We start from the raw sequence: 17,967 nt of genomic DNA on the forward strand, positions 1-17,967 counted from the left end.
TTTATACGATTAACACCACCTCTCTCAGTGGCACTGTTGAAGTTCCCAGAATCGTATGCACTCTGATTGTGTTACCAATGTTGAAGCCTGGCCACTGCACGCCCCCAACCCTTCTCATGGCAAAATCACACCTTGAATTAATGTTCCAATCCAGGTTTTGACTGATCTGAAACAGTAGCTCTCCTTCTCCCTAAATGCTACCTGACCTGCAGAGTGTGTCTGCATTTTCTGTCCTTTTTTGTTGTATTCTCAACATCCACACAAATTTCTTTTTGTATCAGCGTAAATTTTACATCTACTCTTTCTTGACTTTCATTTCTATGTTGCTATTGTAACTAGAATCTTCCTCCCACACCAAAAGAAAAAATGAATTCTGGACAGATAAAACAGAAATTTCAGGAAAAGCTCAGCAGGTCTGGCTGTATCTGCGGAGAGAAAAAGCAAAGCATTTGTGAGCAGTGACCTTTCACCAGTGGTGAAGGCAGCTGCAGAAGGATTAGTATTTTTGCTGATGACAGTGGGTGTGTGGTGGTTTGGTGAAGAAATATAAAGAATAGAGACAGTGCCAAGATGGGGATAGAGGAAAGGGGAGATGAATAAGGGGATCGCTAATAAGCAAGAGGGAGATAAATGCTATGTAAGGTGTTAATGGGAAGAGTAAATAGTTGAAGATGGGTGGCTGTGCTAGAAGGGGCTAAAATAAGCCTGAGCTTCCAGCTGCCTGCCATTTCAACATACATTGTGCTTGCTGCTTTCATTTCTGGCCAGGGTTCAATGAACTTGAAATGTTAACCCTGTTTCTCTCTCTATAGCTCCTGTCAGACTTGCTGAATTTTTCTTCACTTTCTGGTTTTCTCTCTTCCTCTTTTTCTATTTCTCTCCCTGTACCTGCTGAACTGCATGTTCCTATGCTTTCAAACTGATCCTTTCAGACAATATCCTGTTGCTTTGTTTGTTCACCTAGGTTGCTAGGCATACTGTCAGCCTCAATGCACCTTTATCAGCTCATACACCGAGCAACTGGATGGGTGAAATCTGCTTTTATCCATTATCATTACAGGGATGACATGAACTGATTGCCTACCTAGGCCCTCCGCTACTCAAAGAGCAATTCAGAATCATCCATGTTGCTACTGGTCTGGAGTTACATGTAGGCCAGACCACACAAGGATGGCAGATTTCCTTCCCTAAAGGACTTGAGCAAATTTGATGGGTTGCCATGTTTTTCATTCTGGATTTTAATCAAATCCTTCTGCCACTGTGGATAATGAACCTATTTACTTACAGAATAAGCCTTGAGCTCTGGATTACTAGATTAGTGAGACTACCATCACCACCTTCCTTTGCTAAATTAAAGAGTGCAAGCGCTACTTAATGACAGAGTTGATCATATTTTAGGCTATAGCAAAATCTACCTCAGGAGATACATATTTTAAAGTTTCTCTGTGTAAAACGATGAACCAACAATAGATAGAGGTAATGGGAACTGCAGATGCTGGAGAATCCGAGATACCAAAGTGTGGAGCTGGATGAACACAGCTGACGTTTCATGCCTAGGCCCTCTTCATCAAAACGGTCTAGGCCCAAAACATCAGAGTTTGTGCTCCTAAGATGCTGCTTGGCCTTGTGTTTATCCAGCTCCACACTTTGTTAACCAACAATAGATATGTTCTTTGAGGGTTTAGCTCAGTCATTCTGTCACAGAAGGCAATGAAAATACAAAAACACACATTGGCATTTCAACTAACTTTCAGGTCAACTACTTCCTTGAGCTCTGTTTGATTGTCATTGATTGTCAATAATAATGTGAGGATGGAGTATTTTCAAGGGGCTGATTAACCTATCTATCTCATCTGTGCTTTGCCACATGAATAAAATGGTGATAACAAAGTTGCTTGGAGAGAACAGAGCACATTTGGGATGAATGCCCAACTTTTGGCTACGAGGATGAAATTAAATGCAGAAAGTGACAACAATAAAGGGACTCGAGGTTACTTGTACATGAAAGACAGAAAGCTAGCACACAGGTAATCAGGTTGGTTATTGGAACATTGGCCCTTATTTCAAAGAGGTTGAAATATAAGAATAAGGACTGTTTATTATGAATGTGCGAGGAGCTGGCGAGACGTACAGTGAGCAGTTTTGGCTGCCTTATTTATGAAAGGTAACATTTCATTGAAGGCAAAGCAGGTTAACTAGGATATGGAGGGATTGTCTTATGAGCAAAGACTAAAGATGTTAGGACTCTACTCATTGGAATTAGGAAGAATGAGAGATGAATAATAAGGGCAGCACGGTGGCTGAGTGGTTAACACTGCTGTCTTGCAGGGAGCCTGGGTTTGATTCCACCCTTGGGTGACTGTCTGTGTGGAGTTTGCACATTCTCCCTGTGTTTGCATGAGTTTCCTCCCACAGTCCAAAGATGTGCAGGGTAGGCAGATTGATCATGCTAAATTGCTCATAGTGTTCAGGGATATGTAGATTAGGTGTGTTATAGGGGAATGGGTCTGGGTGGGATGCTCTGAGGGTTGGGCTGAAGGGCCTGTTTCCACACTGTAGGGATTTTATCATGACCTTACTGAAACAGAAGGGACTTGACTGGGTAAATGCTAAGAGGATGTTTTCCCTCCTAGCAAGGTCTAGGACCAGAGGGCATAGTCTTTGAATTAAGAGGTATCAATTTAAGATTGAGATGAGGAGGAATTTTTTTCTCTGAGGTTTGTGAACTCTTTGCCACAGAGAGCTGTAGGAGAAGAGTCCTTGTCTACCTTTAAGTCTGAGATAGAATTTGTGATCAGTAGGGGATCGAGGATAACAGCAACGCGCAAGGAAGTGGACTTGTAGAATGTTGGGTCATACATGATCCTATTGAATGGTGGAGGTAGTTCAACAGGTTGAATGGCTCACGTCTGTTCCTTTTTCTTATGGTGTTATGGTCTTCAATAGGTACAAATTGGATATCTAATCCATTGCTGTCCTCACCTGCAGATTAGGTCAAAAACCAGACAAAAGAATAAAGGAAGTGATGCTAACCATGATCCGAGCATGGCCATTTGGAAATGTACTTGCTGTATCTCCAGCTATTGGATCCTGGCAGTTCCTCAGACGGCATCGAACAGCATCTTGAACCTATTAAACAGGAAGATACCAGTAAGGAAATTGGTACTATTAGTATCTAGGCACATATGCATTTGTAACTTATCAGAAATTCAAACAAAGAATTATTGCTAATTTACAGCGAACATAAGAGAAAGACAGTTCAGCATTTGGTTACAAGTTGCACTGTCATGCCATGCTGTGTACTGTGTAAAAATATTTGGTGGCAGAATCATAGCTATCACAATGCAGAAGAAGGCCATTCAACCCACCATTTCTTGGCTGTTTCTCTGAGTGAGCAATTTGCTAAGTGGCATTATGTTATCTTCTCCCCATAATCCTGTACATTGCAGGGTGGCACTGTGGCTCAGTGATTAGCACTACAGCCAGATCTGTGAATTCACTGAATTTAAATGCTACCAGCTACAGTGTGGTATTTGAATTCATAACCCCAAAAATTAGACTGGGGCAATGGATTACTCATCTAGTGACCATACCACATTGTCATTGTCACCCCCGCAGATATGCAGCTGCAATGGATGGCATAACTGTGTTAAAGCCACCATTGTGAAGCAGAGCCTCCTCAAACATTTCTCATCTGCCAGGCAGAGATAGGCAAAGAGTTGCCCATTTTGAAATAGCCTCCTGCTCTACACCCAACTTCACCCTCTTATGTCAGCTGCTCCTGCAGTTTTCCTTCCTGCTTCCTTTCATCCCTCAGCCAATAAGGGTAATCCAAGGGGACCATCCATTAGCTGTAATGAAACCTGAACAAGATTGTCAAGCAGTCCAAAACCAGACTGGACAGGTTATTATTTTGCTTACATGACAAGAAAATGGATATCCAAGGTCATGGATTTCAAATGATTTGCCAAAGAAGCAAAGAGGAGTGGGGGGAAAAATCCACTCAGTATATTGTTACTTTCTAGAGAACACAGCCTAAGAGAGCAATAAATATTGAATCAACAGTAACATTCAAACATTAATCAATGAATAATTGAGGCAAAAGCATTTGCAGAGCTATGTGGAAAGGGCAAGGGAGTGTGTTGAATTAGATTCCTCCTTCTCAGCACTGGGACAAGCACAATGGGTCAAATTGTTTCCTTTTGCTGAGGCAAGGGTAATCATCAGAAGGTCAAAGTCATTATTCCATCAACGTCACAAACTCCTTCCTCAGACACTGCTTCCAGTCTTCACCATGCAACTGAAAACACCCCTTTACAACCTCTCTGCCTCACTGAACAATTCAATTACATTCCAAACATACTTTACCATTTTTCTTATTTATTTGTAGGATATAGGGATTGCTAGCCCATCTCTACACACCGTTGTAACTTGGTAGCGAGCTGCTTTCTTGAACTGCTGAAGAGCAAGTTGTATAGGCAGCCTCACTATGCTGTTGGGGAGGGAATTCCAGGATTTTAACCTAGTGACGCTGAAGGAACAGTGATGTATTTCCAAGCATGGAGCAAAAAATGAGCAAAAAGTTGGCATATTAAATATAATGTGGGAAAATGTGTAGTTGTTCATTTTGGAAGGGAAGACAAAAGAACAGTGCCATTTAAACAGGAAAAAATCTGCAGAAAGTGGCAATACACAGGAACTCGGGGTAGTTGCCACCCAGGTTGATAGTGCTGTTTAGAAGGCTTACGGTGTGTTAGATTTTATTGGTAGAGGGATTGAGTTCCAGGGCTGTGATGTCATGCTGCAACTGGACAAAACGCTAGTGCGGCCTCATTTGGAATATTGCATGCAGTTCTGGTCGCCCCATTACAGGAAGGACGTGGAAGTAGTGGGAAAGGTGCAGAGGAGATTTACCAGGATGTTGTCTGGTCTGGAGAGCAGGCCCTATGAAGAAAGGCTGAGGGACTTGGGTCTGTTCTCATTGGAGAGAAGGAGGCTAACAGGGGATTTAATAGAGACATACAAGATGATCAGAGGATTAGATGGGGTGGACAGTGAGAGTCTTTTTCCGAGGATGATGACTTCAGCTTGTACAAGGGGGCATAGCTACAAATTGAGGGTTGATAGATTTAAGACAAATGTCAGAGGCAGATTCTTTACTCAGACAGTGGTAAGGGCGTGGAACGCCCTGCCTGCCAATGTAGTGAACTCAGCCACATTAGGGGCATTTAAACAGTCCTTGGATAAGCATATCGGTGATGATGGGATAGGGTAGGGGGAGGGGCTTAGATTAGTTCACAGGTCGGCGCAACATCGAGGGCCGAAGGGCCTGTTCTGCGCTGTATTGTTCTATGTTCTATAAAAAACAAAACTCTGACAACCATTACATATTCCTTTCATCTTCCATTATCCCTGAACCCTTTGTGACTAAACATTTTTTGCTTCCAGTCTTGACTCAATTTCCTTTACATTCCCACACCTCTGGGGTGTAGAATTCTAAAAATCGCCAATCAGTGGGACATTCAAAAAACTGGTTCAGGCTGCCGTGTTGGTTATGAGGTGTGGAAGGGCAAAGGGGAGAAGATGGGTCTTTAAAACAACTGGACCAGGTCGCATTTGCCCAGCTACGTTTTGCCTGCGGCTTGCATGGTGTGCATATATCATTTTGAACATACTGGCCAGGCAACACCACTGCATGATGAGAATGTGGTTGCATCTACCCGAACACTCACCTCTCTCCTAAGTACGCAGTGCACCATGACAATGACAAATCCCTGTAGCGAATCAAAGACAGCGAAGAGGATCTGGAACAAGATGGAACGTTTGTCGGTCATTGCCAGGACTGCGGACATCCAGGTCAGAGCAAGAAGTGGTAGCACCACACAGGAGCTCCACAGGGATGCCCTGCATATAAGGAGAACACTGGTCAGGATCCAAGTGAGGTAGACATTTTGAAAAGCTTAAGAGTGACGTAAGTTACACATTTAGAGGTAAAAAAGTTAAATCTCTCTTTTTCCTATGTGTCAATCCATACTTTACTGGTTCGTATATTTATGCTATCTCTAAAGACACCTTGTTAAAAATCTATCACCTTTTGAACGGTGATTCGAAATTAGAGTTTGTATATATCTCCATAAATTAAAATGCTATGATTACCAAATAATTGACAATGTTTTGCGGGCAGTTTATAGTTATTAAGTATTAAAGTACTTATATACATCTATTCATACATAGAGATACATATTTAAAATGCTTGAGACTAACATGGCATTACTGGCAGTGGTGGCTGACAAGGCTGTCGTTGAAACAACTCCGCACTTGGAACATTTGAGCGTCAGGCCGCTATGGGGCTCACTCATCTGACTGGAACCAAATAAAAATTCAACAAAAGAAAGGAAGAGAAAAATTGCAGCTTTAAAATAAAAGTTATTCAGCACCCTCAGGAAGTCAAAAAGAAAATAAGAGTAAGAGTTCTCCAATTGTAAATATGGTAATTACATTACACCACACTAGTGAGAAAGCCATGCAGAATCTTGATCAACGTCAACAGATTTAGTTCAACGGCATGCAATACTATTTAATGCAGGGTAATATTTCCTTTACCGTGTCACGGAGAAACATTTCAAGGGAGCTGTTAAAATACAACAAATGATTCAGCATTCACCACCTACCCTCCTCTATGTTTTAGCTTTTTATCTACGATCCCATCTCTCGACACGAGTTTATTAAAAACTAAAATGCCGATCACCATGTTGACCTGCGAAAGAAGAAATGCTTTTTGTCATCTTTAACGTTGAACAATGTTGATCATTGTTTCAGAGCTACGATATCCTCGGTTTTCAGATCTTTAGCTCAGTACAATCAGATAAAATGGCCTATATCAATCTGCATTGGCACCTTGAGACTTTAATTCTGGTAGTGCAAACAAGCCCACCCACAGGTAACATTGGAACAAGTGAACATTTGGCTGACCATTCACATCCAGTATTGACAGAGAGGTTATGGATGTGATGCATATAATTCTGCTTTCACGGTTTTATTTTCATCTCTTTCCTTTCCTCCTCAGGTTTGCGGATAATGCATTTAATACCCATCTCCAACTGTCCCCTAAAGGTCATGTCAGGGCTAGAACCAAAAGCAACTGTGGTACTGATAGTGCTCCCAGTCTCTTTGATTAGAGTGATCCTAATTATAATCCTTTGATTAGACTGTATCATTGGTCTCACTCTGGGTCTGATTCTGCACTCTGTGGTAGAGTTACAGCATTCCCCAGTGACTTTGAAGAAAGTTACACATAGAGGTCTGATGACCTCAATGGCCTGGATTTCCCTTTTAACTTTAATTTGAATTGTTGACAGGTCATGTGGAGCTCTAGGCATTCATCAACAGTAATATCCTCCAGCAGGTTAAGCAACCAATCACATTCTATACTTGGCAAATTAGGAGGTAAAAGTTCTCCTTCATCAAGGGCACACATAATAGATGCTGAAATAACAAATAAAAAAATATATACTCATAGAATTGTATCGCAAAGAAATCATTTAACTTTATGAAAACACAAAATAAGTAGCAAAAGTTATGACTTAGCACTCTGTTAAAAACCCAATTAGATTTCATTAAGAAGGAATAATTTTGTGGAGTGATTTCAGCAGAAGCATTATAATCAGGATGTGAGTTTGCTCGCTGAGCTGGAAGGTTAGTTTTCAGCTCAGCGAGCAAACTCACATCCTGAACCTCAACCTGAGCTACAAATCTTCTCAAAACTCGCTAGAAGCATTATAACATCAAGAGATAGTAGGAACTGCCGATTTCATCAATTCTGTGGCTTGTAAGGATTGCTGCCTGCCAGACTTTAACAGTGTCCTCTGAGCTTGGAGAAGCAGGGAATTACTAACAACAACTTCACAATATCTGCTAGAAGATGCTGCCAGTTTCACAGGGTGATAATGCTGACCTTTCGTTGGTAATGCAACTATAAAGTCCAGCACCGCCTCCAGCCCTGCTGACCTTTCACTAGTAGTGCAACTATAAAGTCCAGCACCGCCTCCAGCCCCACACAAGATGATCTCAAGTGCTGTGACTACAGACTGTACTAACTCTGGCAACATTTACTTACTTCACTGGAACTTCCCAGATCCAAACTGCTACCACAGAGAAAAATAAATGCAGCAACACCAGGAGACAACAGTCAGTTTCAGGGAACCCTCTCTAAGTTACACAAGAAACAGACTTTAACATTTGGGGGAGCTCCTCCATCAACTTTGAGTAAAATTTCTGGAATTTTCCACAAACTTTTGATGTGAATGCCATCTATTCTTGTGAGTGAGCTCAAACATCAGACTATCACTTAGCTGGGCACTTAAAAGTACACAACTATCAGAAGGCACCAATGCATTTGTGATGTGGAGTACAAAGGTCTGAGGGGCATAAACACAGAAAATAGGAAGAAATGTTTCCCCTAGTAGTGGGGTCAATAGCCAGGGGACATAGCTTTAAGACAAGGGGCAGTAGGTTGACATGGGATTTGAGGAAATCTTTTTCACTCAAAGGGTGATGTGTGTCTGGAACTTACTGCCTGAAAGAATGGTAGAAGCAGGAACCCTCACAACATTTAAGAACTATATAAATAAGCATTTGAAATACCACAGCGTACAAGACAATGGACCAAGTGGTGTGAAATGGGATTAGGGTAGATGACTGTTTGATGATCAGCATGGCCACAGTAAATAAGCCAAAGAGTCTCCTACAGTGCATCCTGCAAGAACTCTATGGATTTTATTCCTTTGACACATCAAATGAAAAGAAATGATATATAATGCAGGAGTAATGTCACTTGGTTTGACATACATGTGTCTCCTGCCAAGAAAAATATCTATGGACCATTTAAAATCAGGTTCTATGCATTTAAACCAATGCATGGGTTCAGCAGTGCAGAAAACAATGATGCTCAAGTTATGACCCTTAAAGCCAAATGTTTTAAGTATGCTTCAGGTGAGTCACCACTGAATGTACCCATGATTTTAAAATTATACAGTATCCACCATGGATCCACACAAAAGCTGTTGTGCCTATTCTCTCAATGAGAGAAAACCAGGTCATTGCCAGATCATTGCATTTTCCCCACCTCCCATCTTTCCTCCATTCACTTACTTCCTTTCAATGGGCATCTATTCAAACTGGTGTTCCTGTAGTAGTATAACAAAGTGTGAAAGCTGGATGAACACAGCAGGCCAAACAGCATCTCCAGAGCACAAAAGCTGATGTTTTGGGCCTAGACCCTTCATCAGAGTGGGAGATGGGGAGACGGTTCTGGAATAAATAGGGAGAGAGGGGGAGGCGGACCGAAGATGGAGAGAAAAGAAGATAGGTGGAGAGGAGAGTATAGGTGGGGAGGTAGGGAGGGGATAGGTCAGTCCAGGGAAGACGGACAGGTCAAGGAGGCAGGGTGAGGTTAGTAGGTAGGAAATGGAGGTGCAGCTTGAGGTGGGAGGAAGGGATGGGTGAGAGGAAGAACAGGTTAGGGAGGCGGAGACAGGCTGGGCTGGTTTTGTGATGCAGTGGGGGGAGGGGGCAAACTGGGCTGGTTTTGGGATGCAGTGGATTAAGGGGAGATTTTGAAGCTTATGAAGTCCACATTGATACCATTGGGCTGCAGGGTTCCCACGCGGAATATGAGTTGCTGTTCCTGCAACCTTCGGGTGGCATCATTGTGGCACTGCAGGAGGCCCATGATGGACACGTCATCTGAGGAATGAGAGGGGGAGTTAAAATGGTTTGTGACTGGGAGGTGCAGTTGTTCATTGTGAACCAAGCAGAGGTGATCTCCGCTTGGTTTCCCCAATGTAGAGGGAGCCACACTGGGTACAATGGATACAGTATATCACATTGGCAGATGCGCAGGTGAACATCTGCTTAATATGGAAAGTTTTTCTGGTTCAGAGCATAGGGAAATTCCACATCTGTTGCCCACAATTTTTTTAAGTGAGTCCTAAAAGTCTCTGTTACATGGTTTCATGAAAGCTCACACTAGGTATTGATAAGCTCTTCAGAGAATTCAGAGTTTGCATCTCCGAGATATTCATGCAAACATACTTTATTCTCATCTGCTGTTAACAGAGGTGAGATTTTGTACATGTGTATGTGGGGGAAATGGGGAGATATCCCCCAAGGGGTTCCATTTCTTAATCTTAGACACTTATGTCAATGAAAGGAATTTGACCCTACCTATGAAACCAGGACAGGTCTCTGCGCCTCATGTATCTGTGCTTTCTCTCAATATCATGACAGGACCTTCTAGTGCTAAGTATTTCTCTCTGCTGCCTGTTAGCATATTCCTTGTAGAGGGGGCTGGTACTGAATGGATGCCCAGATATTGTCCCCGATCAAAAGGACACTGATTGTTTGACACATTATTGCTTGGAGATGGCTGAAAACTCAGTGGAGCACTGTATTCACATTCATATCACACTGCAGGGGCTGAATCAGTTGCCGAATGTGCTTTTACATGATACCTCCTGGTCTGATATAGTTAAAATAAAAATTATACAGACACACATACACATACAAATACAGAAATCAGTCTTTATATGGTCGACTATGCATACAATGATTGCATCTTTTGACTGGGGTTTCAAACAGAATGTGCAGTGCTGGATGACGGCAATGCATGCAGATTTGTTTTACCAGAACAACAGCAGCTGCAGGTCCGACAAATGCATATAAAAGACCTCCCTCTAGAGACAGCCAACAGCTGTGAACATAAAAGAAATAACAAATACATTGAAATTAGAAGTGTACGCTAAATTAATGATCTGTAAATGTTGAAGAGCCGACAGAATTCAAACAGTACATTAGACTTCCATTTCAAAGGAGACCCATGTTTACAAATTGCTGGCCTTCATTAGTAAGGAGCGATACTGAATAGAGAAAGTCACAATGAGCCCAGTCTGGAGTGAAGCCAGGTCAGAAGTTACTTTCCTTTTGGCCTGTGAGATGGGCTCTCATTTCTGAGTCAGAGGCTGAGGGTTGAAGTCCTACCCAGACATGTGGACGCACAAGTCAGGCTGACACTTCAGTACAGTAAGAAAGTAATATTGCACTATCAGAGGTAACATCTTTCAAAAAGCACATCATGACCCTGGTCAACCAATATCATAAATAGTGATTTGACCTTATTTACTGCTTGTGGAACCCTTCGAGATACAAATTGGCTAATGCATTTCCTACATTAAACAGTGACTGTATGACGAGGAGTATTTTTCAAAGTGCTTCAGTACATTATGATATCAAAAAGGCATTATTTAATGCAAGTTCTTTCATTCTTTCTTTCTTCCAAACATCGAGTTGTTTGGCTGTTTAAAGGAGCTATGTCAGGAAACGTATGGAAAACATAACAATTTAGCAGGAGGGTCAGTGTTACCTGTCCAGTTTCCAACAGGGATCCACTGCACCTGTCTGTATTCCTTCAGCATCTGTTACATTCTATAATTTGTTTTATTTTGAAATATGGATTATGGCAGTGTTATATTGATCCTACAAAACTGGCTCAGCTGTGGGATCCTCATTCAAAGATAGCACAAACTGACAATGTCTGGGAGGAATTTGGTGATAACAAAAAGACTTTGTTTTTGCAGAAACACTGACGATATAGATCTCCCCACTCGTCCCACTGGGTTTGAACATTAAATTAGTATCATTTTTGTCAATTTTAGTTGAAGCAAATTTTTTAGTATTGTTGTGACTTTGGAATTACTTTGGGTGATAGTTTCTGCACCATACTATTTACTGTGTGTTGCAATGGATAGATTTTTAAAAATTCTGCTGCTAGTATAGAGCAGTTGCAGCATAAATCAGGAATGCAGGGGTGGGGGGTGAAGTACGGTGCTTCTATTCACAAGCCACCAGTATGTCATATTATCTATCTTGACTTCCAAAAGGCCTTTGATAGGTGCCTCACAGAAGGCTGCTGAGCAAGGTGAGGGCCCATGGTGTTCGAGGTGAGCTACTGGCTTGGATTGAGGATTGGCTGTCTGACAGAAGGCACAGAGTTGGGATAAAAGGCTCTTTCTCAGAATGGCAGCCGGTGACGAGTGGTGTCCCACAGGGTTCAGTGTTGGGGCCGCAGCTGTTCACCTTGTATATTAATGATCTGGATGAAGGGACCGGGGGCATTCTGGTGAAGTTTGCTGATGATACGAAGATAGGTGGACAGGCAGATAGTACTGGGGAGGTGGGGAAGCTGCAGAAAAATTTAGACAGTTTAGGAGAGTGGTCCAGGAAATGGATGATGAAATTCAATGTGAGTAAATGTGAGGAAAAAAGAATGCAGGCATGGGCTATTTTCTAAATGGTGAGAAAATTCGTAAAGCAGAAGTACAAAGGGATCTGGGAGTGTTGGTCCAGGATTCTCTAAAGGTTAACTTGCAGGTAGAGTCCGTGATTAAGAAAGCGAATGTAATGTCGTTTATCTCAACAGGGTTGGAATATAAAAGCAGAGATGTGCTTCTGAGGCTTTATAAAGCTCTAGTTAGGCCCCATTTAGAATACTGTGTCCAATTTTGGGCCCCACACCTCAGGAAGGACATACTAGCCCTGGAACGTGTCCAGCGGAGATTCACACGGATGATATCTGGAATGGTAGGTTTAATGTATGATAAACAGCTAAGGATCCTGCGATTCTACTCATTAGGGTTTAGAAGGTTGAGGGGAGATCTAATAGAAACTTACAACATAATGTGTGGCTTAGAAGGGGTGGACGCTGGGAAGTTGTTTCTGTTAGGCGGGGAGACTAGGACCCATGGGCACAGCCTTAAAATTAGAGGGGTTAAATTTAAAACTGAAATGAGACGACATTTCTTCAGCCAGAGAGTGGTGGGCTTGTGGAATTCATTGCCATGGAGTGCAGTGGAGGCTGGGACGTTGGATGCCTTCAAGGCAGAGATCGACAAATTCTTGATTTCAGAAGTAATCAAGGGCTATGGGGAGAGTGCAGGCAAGTGGAGTTGAAATGCCCATCAGCAATGATTTAAATGGAGGCGTGGACTTAATGGGCTGAATGGCCTTACTTCCACTCCTATGTCTTATGGTCTAACCTCTGCAGCCATCTATTCAGTGGCACTTTGGACATCTGAGCTTGAATTTGCAATTAATAAAGGAACTCCATATATAGTGAGCATTGAATCCTTAAAAACAAAATCTTTAGCCCCTGAAGGAAATAGTTATTTCATTAGGAAGTGCTGAGTTACATGTAATAATGCAATAACACTTCACATTGAAGCCCAACATTTATAATCTCTCGGTTTTTGTGTTGGCTTGCCTCATCACAGTCAGGGCTTCATTGCAAATCAAATCACACTCAATGCTTCAGCACAAAGTAATGTCCTCCAATTTAATAAACATTTCCCACTGGATTACTGAGGATGACATACTGACACTCACAAATAGACTCAAAGTCAAGCCCAGGTAGAAACAAGCTGCTATGCTGCATTCTCACAGAAAGTAGGGAAATCTTATTGCATCTGTACAAGGTGCTGATGAGATCACATCCAGAATACTGTGAGCAATTTTGGTCCCCTTATTTAAGAAAATATATCATTTCATCAGATGCAATTCAGGGAACATTCACTACAATGCTCCCTGGCTTGTCTTGTGTACAAAGGCTTAACAGATTGGGACTCCATTCACTAAAGCTCAAAAATGAGAAGTGATCTCATTGAAACATGTAGGATGCTTAACGGGGTGGTCAGAATAAGATGTTTCCTCTCATGGGAGTATCTAGGATCACAGGACACAGTCTTAGAATAAAGGCACATCAAATTAAAACTGAGATAAGAAGAATTTCTTTTCTCAGAGGGTCGAGCGTCGTTGAAGCTCCATAATATAGAGGGCTGTGGAATCAGAGTCCTTGGGTATATTTAAGGCTAAGACAGATTCTCGACCAGTAGGGAATCGATGACTACAGAGATAACACAGGAAAGCAGATATAAGAAATGTTGGATCAGCCATGGTCCTATTGATTAATAGAGTTGGCACAATGGCTTAGATTCTTAAGGGCTGAAGGGGTCAAAATGTATGGAGAGAAAATAGAAATGATTGATCAGCCACAAATATACTGAATGGCAGAGCAGGCTGGAAGGGCCAATTTTGTTCTTATTTTCTATGTTACTATGAGCCTTTCCATGACACAAATCCAAATAAACTGGTAGAGACTTCCATAGAATTTTACTACATTGTAGGAGGCCATTCAGCTCAACTTGCTTGTTCTGCCTATCTCTAAGAGATATCTAATCAGTCCCACTTTTCCTGCCCTCTTCCCCTCACTTTTTCAAGTATTTATCCAATACTCTTGAGAATTAGCACTCATTTTGCCTCTACTTACTATCTGGGCAGTACATTACAGATCATAAAAACTTAAAGGTTTAGATTCAGTTATTATTAGAAACAAAATATAGCCAAGGATACTTCAAATGTTTGTCCGTTCAGCCATTGTATCACTGGAAAATATTTTAAACGAAATGATATCACATTGAATATCACATATAGCACAGAAACAGGTCATTCAGCCCAACTCATACATGTTGCAGGAAGTCGCTCCCTCAACTCTGTCAACATATCCTTCTAATTCTTTATCCCATATAGACCTATCTCATTTCCTAACTTAAATTCACTTAAGGTACTCTCTTCTGATACTGAGTTCCATATTCTCACAGATCTCCAAGTGAAAAAGTTTCTTCTGAACTTTCCATTCAAAAGTGTGGTGCTATCTTGCATTCATGGCCTCTAGTTGTGCTGTTGTTAATGACACAAATCTTTTGTTTTCCAGAGCAACAAAATTTGGAGTTGTGTGTTGGGACCCTGCAGAGGTCCTGAAGTGCACACAATGCCTGGGAGTTGAAACTTCTAATGTATTGATTTGCATTGCCTGGAAGCCTCTGCAAATGTCTCTCACACTTAGCTCAGTGTGAAGCATTGTCTGGTAAATCAGAATCAAATTGCTCACCAACAGGTACTTTTCTCTTCTGTGGAATAACTTGGACTAATTTGAAATGTGGCATTGTGCCACTTGTCCTAATGACAACAGCTTCTTGACTTCAATTCTATCTCTCTGGAAATGAACTCAAGCGTCTGCTTTGTTTTTCTTTAATTACATTGTTATCCGGTGTTTCTCGTCCTTTTGTTATTTCGGGCTTCTTTTCTACAGCAATGACATATATGGCTCAAAAAGTTGCTACCAAGATGTAGACGTGAGCCAGGCGAAAGATGGAAAGGAATAACTGCTTCTTATTGAGGCACAGATAGAAATGTTTTTGCATTAACTTCAGGACATGCGCATTAGTTAGGTGAGCCCTTTTATCTCATGCAACACTGTTAATGTAGATTAGCACTGGAAATAAAGTGCTGAGCTCATTCCATTTGAAATCTTTACATATTTAATTGCGAATAATGTGATCAGGAATTAGCAACATCAGCAGCTCTTTGTTTTTAAATGTGCTCTTAAAAATAAGTTCTGAAAGCTGGATCATTTTGAAAATGTGGTTTGTCAACAAAAATCTCAACCATCAAGCTCTGCTTCCTGAGATAGCAAGAATTACAGATGCTGGAGTCAGAGACAACAAAGTGTAGAGCTGGAGGAACACAGCAGGTCAGACAGAACATGAAGAAGGGTCCTGACCTGAAATGTCAGCTTTCCAGTTCCTCTGAAGCTGCCTGGCCTGCTGTGTTCCTCCAGCTGTACACTTTGTTATCTCTTATGCTCTACTTCCTGCCATTCAGCCAATTGTGGATACAATTTGTCAAATTTCATTGAAGTTGATGGATTTTTACCTTTGCTATCAGTCTCCCACGTGGCACTTTATTAAAAGCCTTGATGAAGTGCAAGAAGTCTACATCAAAAGCACTGCCCTCATCCACACATCTGCTCATCTCTTTAAAAATTCCATTAAGTGGAGGAATTTCTTCTCCCAGAGGGTTAAGTGCCTTCGGAACTTCTTGCTACAGAGGGCTATGGGTGTACAGTCCTTATGCGCATTTATGGCTGAGGTAGATAGATTCTTGATCAGCAGGTGATCCAAGGGCTCTGGGGAAGCGCAGGTAAGTGGATGTGAGGAATATCAGATCAATTATGATTCCACTGAATGGCAAGCAGGCTCAGGCAGACAAAGAGCCTACACTTGTTCCTATTCCAGTAGCCTTAAGTTTGTTAGACATGAGTTCTCCTTAATACAACCATGCTGACTGATCTTGATTAATCCCTGCATCTCTCAATGCAGATTGCTCCTGTCTCTCAGAATTGTTTCCAATAGTTTGGCCATCACTGCTGGGATGTGACTGATTGGATTGTAGTTTCTAAATTAGTTTAGGGAAGGAAATCAAAGGGCACTTGTTTTTGACATTTCTCAGTGAAATCAAGTTGAGTGCTGGAGGGCACAGTGGTGGGTTTCATTGAATCTTGTTTATGTTCATCACATGAACATAAAAAAATTGTACACATGAATCAAAATATACAGATTCATAACAAATTAAAGGGGAGCAGGTGATTCTCAAATGTGGACAGGCGAGTTGTTTTTATTAGGAGAGAGGAGATTGAGGAGACATGATTAAGATGCATAAAATCATGACGGCTATTGAATGGGTACACAGGAAGGAATTCTTCCCTTTGATGGAGGGTTCAGTGACCAGGGCCAACCAATTTTCACATAGTAATGGTCCCTATTGTAAGCTTTCCTTTCTTGCTGGCTTATCAATATTCATCGCTGTGCTTGCCCAGCTGTCCTTTCTCTCTGTGCTCGATCTCCACCTATCATTTCTCCTTTACGCATCCCATCTTGTCTTCAGCACATATACCGCCTTTTTCTGGCTGCAATTAGTTCTGAAGCAAGGTTGCTGGAATCAAAAGGCTAATTCTGCTTTCTCTCCACAAATGATGCCAGACTTGATGAGTTTCACCAGAAATTTCTAAAACCAACAGTTTTTTGTGTTTTTTTGTTTGACTTGTAGTTTCCTGGTTCATCATTTGCTCTTTTCTCGATAATGCTACCACATTGGTAACTGACTTGTTATTCAAGGATGTTAATTAACTGTTCACCTATCTATTTGTCCTAGATGTCCTAGAAAAGCCACAGTTAATGATTTAATCACCCATACAACAGAATTAAGGTCGCTTACAGTTATAGAAAATAGTTCCCTCCGCTTTCAACAGTATAGATAGGCTTCCAATGTCTTTATTTGTGGGAAAGCACAGCAGAAACATTCTCTTATGCATGCCCTTCAGCTGGGCTTTTCAGTTTGCTCTGAATTTCTAGCCATTTATTTTGATCATACTGCATTTTCTGATAGAACTTCTAAAGATTCTGGCCATGGTTATCTTCACATTCAATATTTTTCTCCCAATGTGTAATCTTCCATATTTTTTAGTATTATAACATCTGCCATCACTGTTTCATTTCGTAGTTTACCTAAATCCTTTCTTCTACCTCAGATTCCAATGGAACAATCAAATTTCTGTTGATACACAGCTACACACCAAACAGGAGAATGAGTAGGCCATTCAGCCTCTCAACTTGCTCTACCGTTCAACCATATCAAGACTGATATTCTCCTCTGAAGCCAGTTTCCTGCATTACTCCTTTCCCTTGATGTCTTTAGTATTTTAAAAAATCTATTAATGTCTGTCTTGAGCATAACTAATGACATGCGCTTTCACAGCCCCTTGGGTAAAGAACTCCAAAGGTGCACCATTCTTTGAATGAAGGTAATCCTCATCTCAGTCCTATGCAATTTTTGAGTCAATTGCTCTGCTTTAATTCATTATAAATCTGTATTTTTTTATCATTGTGCACTGGTTCTTTATATACAAGTTATGAACAGAGATGAGATTCCATGAAGCCCACTACTTTATCCTCCACACTCAACTTGGTCATGCTGTCAAATTTCACATCATTCCCCCAACAAGTGTCCTTCAATTTCTAT

At 41.4% G+C, this 17,967-nt stretch overlaps 1 protein-coding gene across 17 annotated transcripts in view; it reads right to left on the minus strand.

Annotated features, from left to right (window-relative positions):
* The window catches only part of adgrb3 (adhesion G protein-coupled receptor B3), a 1,393,543-nt gene that overhangs the window by 90,068 nt on the left and 1,285,508 nt on the right, over positions 1-17,967 (minus strand). For 15 of the 17 annotated variants that reach the window (XM_059645517.1, XM_059645509.1, XM_059645512.1 and 12 more), the window contains 5 exons: positions 10,684-10,750; positions 6,672-6,757; positions 6,265-6,363; positions 5,733-5,904; positions 3,034-3,129 (listed from right to left, as the gene is read on the minus strand). In XM_059645517.1, coding sequence (XP_059501500.1) covers positions 3,034-3,129; positions 5,733-5,904; positions 6,265-6,363; positions 6,672-6,757; positions 10,684-10,750 — 520 coding nt within the window. The remainder of the gene's footprint in view (positions 1-3,033; positions 3,130-5,732; positions 5,905-6,264; positions 6,364-6,671; positions 6,758-10,683; positions 10,751-17,967) is intronic. The other 2 variants (XM_059645522.1, XM_059645520.1) reach the window with 1 other exon arrangement.

Source organism: Stegostoma tigrinum, chromosome 4 (genome assembly GCF_030684315.1).
Source record: "Stegostoma tigrinum isolate sSteTig4 chromosome 4, sSteTig4.hap1, whole genome shotgun sequence".
Classification (NCBI taxonomy): domain Eukaryota; kingdom Metazoa; phylum Chordata; class Chondrichthyes; order Orectolobiformes; family Stegostomatidae; genus Stegostoma; species Stegostoma tigrinum.